Source organism: Egretta garzetta, unplaced genomic scaffold (genome assembly GCF_000687185.1).
Source record: "Egretta garzetta isolate BGI_Z169 unplaced genomic scaffold, ASM68718v1 scaffold617, whole genome shotgun sequence".
In the NCBI taxonomy this organism is placed as follows: Eukaryota; Metazoa; Chordata; class Aves; order Pelecaniformes; family Ardeidae; genus Egretta; species Egretta garzetta.
Genome location: NW_009260188.1, coordinates 758,138 through 767,008, shown reverse-complemented (window position 1 = coordinate 767,008; position 8,871 = coordinate 758,138). Strand labels below are relative to the sequence as shown.

At 38.4% G+C, this 8,871-nt stretch overlaps 1 protein-coding gene across 1 annotated transcript in view; it reads right to left on the bottom strand.

The window, feature by feature from the left end:
- Nucleotides 1-4: 4 nt before the first annotated feature.
- UTP15 (UTP15 small subunit processome component) overlaps nt 5-8,871 on the bottom strand; it is a gene marked incomplete at its 3' end in the record, with an annotated part of 9,807 nt that continues 940 nt past the window's right edge. The window contains exons 2-12 of the mRNA XM_009642187.2: nt 8,452-8,544; nt 8,183-8,367; nt 6,845-7,023; nt 5,956-6,081; nt 5,196-5,331; nt 3,944-4,028; nt 1,736-1,885; nt 1,446-1,547; nt 1,111-1,244; nt 550-608; nt 5-73 (exon numbers count right to left, since the gene is read on the bottom strand). Coding sequence (XP_009640482.2) covers nt 5-73; nt 550-608; nt 1,111-1,244; nt 1,446-1,547; nt 1,736-1,885; nt 3,944-4,028; nt 5,196-5,331; nt 5,956-6,081; nt 6,845-7,023; nt 8,183-8,367; nt 8,452-8,544 — 1,318 coding nt within the window. The remainder of the gene's footprint in view (nt 74-549; nt 609-1,110; nt 1,245-1,445; nt 1,548-1,735; nt 1,886-3,943; nt 4,029-5,195; nt 5,332-5,955; nt 6,082-6,844; nt 7,024-8,182; nt 8,368-8,451; nt 8,545-8,871) is intronic.

The following is an 8,871-nucleotide window of genomic DNA, read 5'->3' as shown; positions in this document are numbered from 1 at the left end:
CCGATGGCTTCCTGAAGTCTCAAGAATTGCCTATCAACAATCGCTGACTGCCCAACCACAGGCTGGTAAATGTCTGTAAAGAAAAAGTCATTTAAGAATCCACATATCTATAAAAACCTGAAAATTAGCTGCTTAGCTATGCATTTAAGGAGTCTGGCAGCACTGTGGCTTAACAGTGTTCTTAAAACAGTGTTAACTATCAGTATGTACTCACAGTAACAGTAAGTCAAACTAACAGAAACAGAAGGTTTCACAGCCTCAAATACGATTTTTACCTCACCAGAGAAGCAGAAGTCACTTGTACTATGTAAGTACAGAAACATGAAGAATCTTAAGAGACCATGAGGAGCTTCCTGCAACCAGTGCAAATCAGATACTGACGGTGATCAAAGTTACCTGGCGGTATCTCTTTTTGGATCGTTCTCTTGACACTGAGTTTACACTTATAAACGAGCCCATAAAGGTTTGGTTTCTTTAAAGTGTGGCACATTTAACCTTATTTCCAAGCTAGCTATATGGCTTTGACAATTCATTTTGTGTTGTACTTACCAGTGATCATATCTGCAACAGTCACCAGTACAGGAGTAAACCTAGGTTCAGTCACACGCCTGCAAAATAAGAAGACATCCCAATTTTACAGTGCCAGCTGCACTCCTCCCACCAACAAGCAGCTTTCTCATACAGGCATATAATTTTTTCTTCATGAAGAGACATCACAGAACAGCAGAGATGTGAGTCAAAAAAAGCCACATGTAGTACTTATCCTCCTCCTTTCAGGAAAGCAGTGGGGGTTGGAGGACTGGCAAAAACCTCCGGTGCATGAAGACACAAGTTTAATTGAGGAGACAGAAAATAATAGACTAAGGGTAGAACGACTGGCGAAGTAAAATACACTCACTCATATTATCAGCAAAAATTTTTTGTTCTAACAGGTAAGCCAGTCCAGTACTATGAGTGAAAACCCAGAGCCTGATATCAGAAAGCAGAAGGCATGTGAGATTTCAAGAGTACCAGTGTTCCTTCCACCTCTGATGTGTTGAGACTGTGGCAAAAGCTATTAAGAAATACAGGTCTCGAAATAGTCAGGAAGAACTCAGGTTAAAATAATACCTTGCCACAAAGGTAAGAAGGAGATTAACTTGCTTCTCATCTCGGCCTGCAAGCGCACTTCTCAGTGTTCCTCTGCGATGTAGTTCCTGCATGACTGCAACTGTAACTTCAGGAGTATAAAGCCTGATGGGTGGCTGGACATACCGAAGAAAAGTTTAGTACCAAAGCAACATCTTTGCACACAAAAAAGGGCTGATATCAGCAAAACCAGAACAGAACCCACACAAGTTTGATTCCTTTCTAGTTATACACTGAAGTATTAGCTTGCTGTACAGAAAAAAATCTATGTCAGACAACAGCACACAACTCTGATGAGACAAAAATCAATGCTTTACCTCCAGTACCGCATCAAGGGCCTTGGAGGACTGAAAGCTCTTCAGCAGCTTGTCGTATTTCCTCAAAACACGTTTTACGGGTTTACTGACACAGAAATCTTCCTAGAATTGAAAGATGAGTTCAGAATAAGACCGACACGTACATACAATGGATTAGATGTATTACCATGAACAAGTTTCTATGTCTTTATATCCTCCCTCCCATCCCTTTTTTCAACTTAGCACACACTAAAAAAAAAAATATATACATTGAAGCGTGCTTCAGTATACATTTTCTCACACCCCTATACCTGTTTTGGCATGTAAGTTCTTCCTTTCACATAGGTTCTATACGCTGGTTGTCTCTTCTTTTGAGACTTTTCTTTCCTTTCTTCAGGTTTTCTGTGTTTAACATTTAGCACCCCATTGGTCATGCCTACAACTATGGTTTCATCTTCAGGCTAAAATGAAGAAATCACAGAGTTAGGAACTTAGTGTTTTATTTGGTGATGCATGCTCTACCATACAGATTTTTCAATTTTTATGCTTCATGATAAGGCTCTCATCACAGTATCATAGAATAACTTAAGTTGGAAGGCACTTCTGTGAGGTCCCATGGTTAAATACCTCGTTCAAAACAGGGACAGCTTCAAGGCTATGATCATAAGCAACATTATCCATCTAATAAACTTTCAACAAATATGTAGAGGGACTACAGCCTGACTAGTGAAGCAAGCCCATTTATGCATTAACATTCTTCTGTACGTATGATCGATGACAGGTGTGGGGTGTTTCTTTTTCCAGTGGTGTACAACTGCCTTTGGCTATTACATGCCATACAGCAGACATGAACACCACCTATGAGAAAGCTACTGTGAAACAGCAGGATTTTGAGAAACAAGTGAAAGTTGTTCAAAATACCAGTCACTGGTATTAAATTTGGTATTAAATTTCACCTCTGTAACAAAGGTTGCATGTGTTTGATGCTAAAGGTTGTAATTTTAAATCATGCACTGGAGAAAAACACTGACTTCACATATAAAATAGTGAGTTCTGATCTTGTTACTATTAACAAATAATTCTATGAAAACATTAAACATTAGCTGAATGCTCAACTACTGGTAAGAAAAAACCCCAAACAAATAAAAAGTGTTAGGAATTACTACAGAAGAAATGAAAACTAGAAGTCATTGTGCCACTGAATAAATCCAATGTTTACCCACATCTTAAATCCTATACGAGTCATTCTCAAAACAGTAGCAGATTCAGAAGAAGAGTCAAAAAACCCCAAGAAGAATCAAAGATTGGCTTGAGACAGAACTCTTCAGCATGGGAAGAAAAGACAACTGAGGATTCAAATGGAACAAAAGGAGGCGATTCTTCACAGAACAAGTAGCAGAAATGTGTGTCTCCTTGTCAAGGAATCTAGTGTAAATTAAAAGTTTGTCCAAGCTCAAGGAGAGACTGAGCAGGTTTATGTAAGACAAATTCTTTGAATTACACAGAAACTACACTCTGATGAGCTGATTTCTCATCTGAAAATGAGTTTGCATCTTGGGAGAATATCAGGAAACTTGTCATACACACTTGTTCTCAGTTTTCCGTAAGCACCATTCTTACAGCTATAGTTGGAAGCAGTGTCTGGAATTAGACCAGCCTTTGGTGTGACCCAGTAGAGCCACTCTTACATTCTCATATGACCATTTAAAACTCAAGGGTTGTAGTCAGTAGGGAATAAGGGAGGAAATAAAGAACGGAAGATACACTTCTACACACACACCTTCTCCTAGGTTCCAGAAAAGCAGAGCAATAGTAAAGTAGAAAAGGTAGTAAAGATCCCTCACAGTCCCTTTTACATGTCCTTCAGAGGCTATGTAAGAGGGTGACCACATGACAACAGCATTGTTTTAAAAAGTGGTGCTAGCCTCCAAATTTCTGGCCAGCAGGTCACTTATGCACTGGAACTCAGATGTTGCAGAGAAACGAGGGTCTTTGTTTTCTGTTTCCAAGACAGTAAGACACATGGCAAACAGTTTGTTTGTGCTCATACCTCATGCCCTCTCCTCTTCTCTTCCTCAGACCAACCTGACACCAATAACTTTTGATAGAAGTTCACCCTATTCTAAATTTCTCAACAAATGAACTACTTTTTTTTCTTTTATCACTGCCCCACAAGAGGACTCACAAAGTTCCTGAAAGGCAAAAGATGAGTACAGTCTTTTTACAGTCAAAGGATTTCCTTTCTAAACCGAACACTTTCCCTATGATACATACTGTCCTCAGTAAACACACAATTTTGTACAGATCTCATCAGGTAACATCTGGTATCTGAATGTATTATGTTTAGAACATCTTAATGCATTTTTTACTCAGGAGGAACATATTCAGTCATCCTGCTCTGCATGTACAGCATTCTTCTGAAACTCCCAATAGCAATGAAGCCAAAAATGAATTAGTGACTTACAACTCACTAATAAATCAGTAATTACCTTGCCTAGAAAGATTTCTAACATACTTACCGACAACGCAAGACTGAGGATGGATGTTGCATAGTTAAAGCTGTGGACTACTTTGTAGGATGTAGTACTGTAAATCTTCACATGCCTATACAGAAGAGTAATGATTAAAACCTAGTTACTAATGCCTTACTGTAGACACTTTACAGAAATTTCATCACTCTTAACTTCTACAGATCATTTAAGGAAACGGAGTATTTATACAAAGCATTCCTCAGACTCCCACTAACCTTCTTAGTTATTACCTCTCCTGCCACAGAAGGGTTCTGTTAAAAGATACACAAAAGTCAAGAAACGATTGCCTTTACCCAAAAAATAAGAAAATGGGGCAAGGACAGAAGAAGAAATTGAAGGCAGATGTAGTGATTATCTGACTTCAGCAACGCTTATTAGGAAACACTAAGACAGCATTTCTTCAAATTTGTTGTTAAATTTTAAATGTAAGATCTATTGACAATTTCTGGAAGTAAATCCATAGATATTCTTGTATCCAGCTGCTCTTTAATGGTTTGGTTGAAGGTAGGAAATATTTAACAAATGGGAAAACAAAACATTATCTTACAACAAGTATGGACTTTAGTGTTGTGAGCACTGAATGACAAATAGCTGCACAAATAGTGTGCATGGTTTGAATGAACATGAAGTGGTCTGAAATGACAATGCTCTGTTAATCATAAAGCCTGAGGAAGCCTAGGAAGTACAGGAGGGACAGAGGAAGAGAACAGACCACTGTCATTTCAGACCACTTCATGTTTCTAAGGTCTCAGAGACAACAGACTGAGTATCAGTACTCAGCAACTCAACCCAAACAAACAAGGAGGACATGTCATCCGTGCACCTTGGGTACAAAAAGCAACAGCAGAGACACAAAAAACAGGCACTTTAAAGGTGAATACTAACACACTTTCATTTATTTAAACCGTATTAAAAGTTAAGAAAAGTTACTTTATGGAGACTGCAAAGATCAGTTTAGAGATTCAGAAAAATGAATGCTTATTCAGAAGTTCGCCACACGCATTCCCAAATGGCACATGCAACTCTTATTGACATTTAGGCTAATAAGAGGAAAAGGTTAATGCATATCTCAGTATGTACCTTGGCCCGAGGACAAGTTATAGCCCCCAAATAAGTTTATCTCTTACAGTTAAAAGCATTTAAGCCCAAAACACATGCAGATTCACACTGATTAATAACTTTCAAAGGAAGAAAACTCTTATAGAATTTAAATCACAACAAAGCCACAAAATATACTAACCTGTCCAGGGATCCTGACAATAACCTTTGTCCAGAGCTGTTCAGGCATAAGCAAGTTACAGTTTTATGGTGATTTTTAAGTGAAACCAGTAATTGTCCACCTTTTAGTACATCCCAAACTTTGACATATCGACCTCCTGTGAGAAGGAAGCATATAGAACAGTCTGACATACATACACATTTATGCTTGTCTGCAGAAGTTTTCAGAGGGCGATACAGTGCCTCCTTCATAACAGTTTTCTGTACCTACTCCCCATCCCCATCCATTACAACTATCTCCTGGGAAAAGACACGCTACAAGCCTGCTCTATTTTTAGGCCATTTTGCAGGCACAGCTGAATGATTCAACATACTCCTTACCAAAAATAATCTAGGTAACACTGGGTTACAGGAGTTCTGATGCAGTGGCCAGACAAGACTAAAAAACCTCATCATCATTAAGAGAAAGATACAGTCCCGTCTTTTCAAAAATTCTCAAGTACGTTTCTTCCTTCACTTTAGCACTGGGCTAATTAACGTCTGTATCTTGTCATTAGAAATGTCTTTTTCTTTTGGACCACCTACAAGAAAATCCAGTCAGAGACAAAAAGACCCCCACCTGCACCCTTCAGATCAACACAGATTCATTTGTAAGGATCTTTGAGAAATCCAGCTGTTACATCACTTACCACTTCATTACCAAACGAAAACACCACACAAGAAAAAAGCAGCTGAAATATTTCTCAAATTATGGCCACAGAAGTTTGATTTTACTGAAGTACCTGCAGATACTAGAAGACCACCAGACGGGAATAAAAGCACACTCTCCACAGGCTGGCCGTGTTCTATTGTCATGACGCTCCTTTTTGTTCGTGCATCAAACAGTTTCACAGTGTGATCATAGGAACCTGCAAACACCACCATAAAGAGCTTCAGTTTCATCATTTCAATTATTTCAGGAACTAGCACAGCCACATCCTACAATCTAAAGGAGCTCCTGCCAAACAGAAATAATTTTAAACCATACCCTTAGAACACCTTGTGGTTTACCCTGGTTAATTTACAGCCTTCGGGCAACATAAGTCTTCTAATTCTAACCCTAGCAACAGGTCAGGCCTTAAAAGTAATTTAAGTCTTAATTTTATTTCCCTTTCTTTAATCGAGTGTATTTATAACAACACATATCAGGCAACCTGATGTGCCTCCTAAAGTAATGAATACTATTTTTTTCAAGGGAATTTACCACAGATTAATAGAAAGTTAGTGCTAGGAAAACCAAAAGCAACTGGTTTCAAATAGCTCCTCACACGACCTTTCATTTTCAAGACTGCCAGTTTGGAGCTGGTACAAACTACCATGGAACTAGTGTCCTCCTCTGGAAACATGATAAAACACTTCAGTCAATCCCAACTGAAGGATATATTCACAGGATTTTCTTAAAACTGTCAAAGGTCAGTCAGAAAAGTCCCATTAAGGTGGATTCCCTACAAATATCAGCATCAAGTTTAGAAGGCAAGCAAAAAGTGAACAACAAAGCAGGCACTGAGTAGGAACACAGATCCTCCACATGTAAAATATAATAAACGAGAGCCTACACTATCAAAAACTACCTTCCTGCATTTCTCTTCAATTCAATCCAAAAGAAGCATATATAAAAAAAGAAAACCAAACCTGTTATAAAGACATCTGCATTCACTTTACTGGCACAGCCGCATCTCACATAGTCAGTATGTTCACTGTATGAGACGATTTCTGTAGCACTCGGAATATCCCACAGATTTGATGAATAATCATCACCACCAGAAAATATTCGGTATTTATCAGACAGGAAGCCCACTACATGAACGGCTCTAGAAACCAAAGTCCACAATATCCAAAATTAAAATAAATACTTGTTTCTAGAACAGTTTCTAGTCTGTATGAAGAGCTTATTAAAGTATTCTGCCTAACTTAAAAGTACAAAGTATTTACTGTTGGAAGTTAAAAAGCCTCACTTCAGAGATTAAAGACACTTTAGGTTTTATATTTCCAGCCAGAAAAGGGTTATGCTGACAGATGCTTACCTAAGCACTGCTATGATCTGCCTTAAAGGTTTTACAGGTCTACCAGATACTCATTCAAAAGCTATAAATTCTGCACTTGTTACTTAGAGGTCCGTGTGCTAGCACTATCCTTTAGAGAAAATTCATAAAACTGTGTTTTAAGTACGACTGGGTTGGACACTCTTCCTGTCCTCTAAAATCACTATTTAAATCTGTATTATTGTAACATCACAACAGAGAATGACTTTGACAGAAAACACAGATTCCCCAAGTCTTACATTCCCTATTACAGTTAATCTAGTGGCTAGGACATAAGATAATACCCAATCTACAACTACAGATCTCAGATACAAACCGCTCTCAAGGTCTGCCTGTGTGCTTTCCTGTGAAAGGAGGTTTGCTGTTGCTCTAGATAGAGAAAAACACATACTGGTCTTCCACAGCAGAGCAATCTGTTTAATCCAAGCATCGTCACTGTTTTCTCTTCACTGGTACATCAGAACTCCTAACTCCTTCCCCACCACAACCCCACCCTACCATCATGTGCTTTTCCTGTTTTGTTTTGTTTTGTTTTTTTTAAGGGATTCCTGCTCTTCCTGGGGTATTTCTTCACTGTCTTTGTTTAGCTGCTTATTAGAACTCTTTTTCTGCCAGCATCAAGTGAAATGTGCTTATCAGCACCATGCAGTCACAAGACCATGTCTAGACAACATATTAACAGACACCTACCTGAATTAGAAAACATATTAACTCCTTCATGTACTCAATTCATACTTAGAATTTTTTTAAAAAGTCACTCCATTTCTGAACTATATTTTAAAATCTATTTTTCAGTAATACCTATGTCAGACAGTTGCAAGCAACATAGATCAATATTATTCAGATTTTCAGCAACATGCGAAGCAGATGTATGCAAACACACCAAACAAGCTTACGCATACAAAGAAAAAACACAACACTGTCTTACTTAGTATGACCATCAAATTGTCTCAGTGGTGCTTTTCCACTAATGTCAAAGAGGCGAATGCTACCTTCCTCGCTGCCAGCAACAAGCAGATTGCCATCATCTCTGTATGTGGCACAATAAGCAGCATCTTTGAAGCGAGAAAACGTTTTGATTGGTTCCTGAGAGTAACGACCGTAAATGTGGATCTAGGAAAACAAAAAGACATTGAGTTCACCCTCATAATACCTAATGAAGGACGAGAACATAAAAACCTCAGAAAATCCACTTACCCTTGAGGAGGCTGAGACAGCATAGTTATACGGAGGAACCTGGGAGAAGTCGATTTTATTTACTGCACCAAACTCCTTTATCTGAACAGGTGTCTAAAACAATTGCAATAAAGATGATTAAATGCGCATAAGCACACCATCAAAAATCAAAACAGCAAAACAAAACCTATTCTCCCTACAGAGAGCTCAAAATTCCATTTAGAGCCAAGTTACTTTTTAAATGCAATCCTACTGAGCTTCTCTTCTGCCAGGCTACGTCTCTTACAATCTTTTTTTTTTTCTTTTTCCTCTTACAATTTTTTTTTCCAATTCACGCATTACAACTGACCCACCAATTACGCGTTTTGAGGAGATACCCACCTTACTCGTTCGCAAAAGTTTAAAAATACTTCAATTACTCGCAGGAAAGCGGTTTAAAAA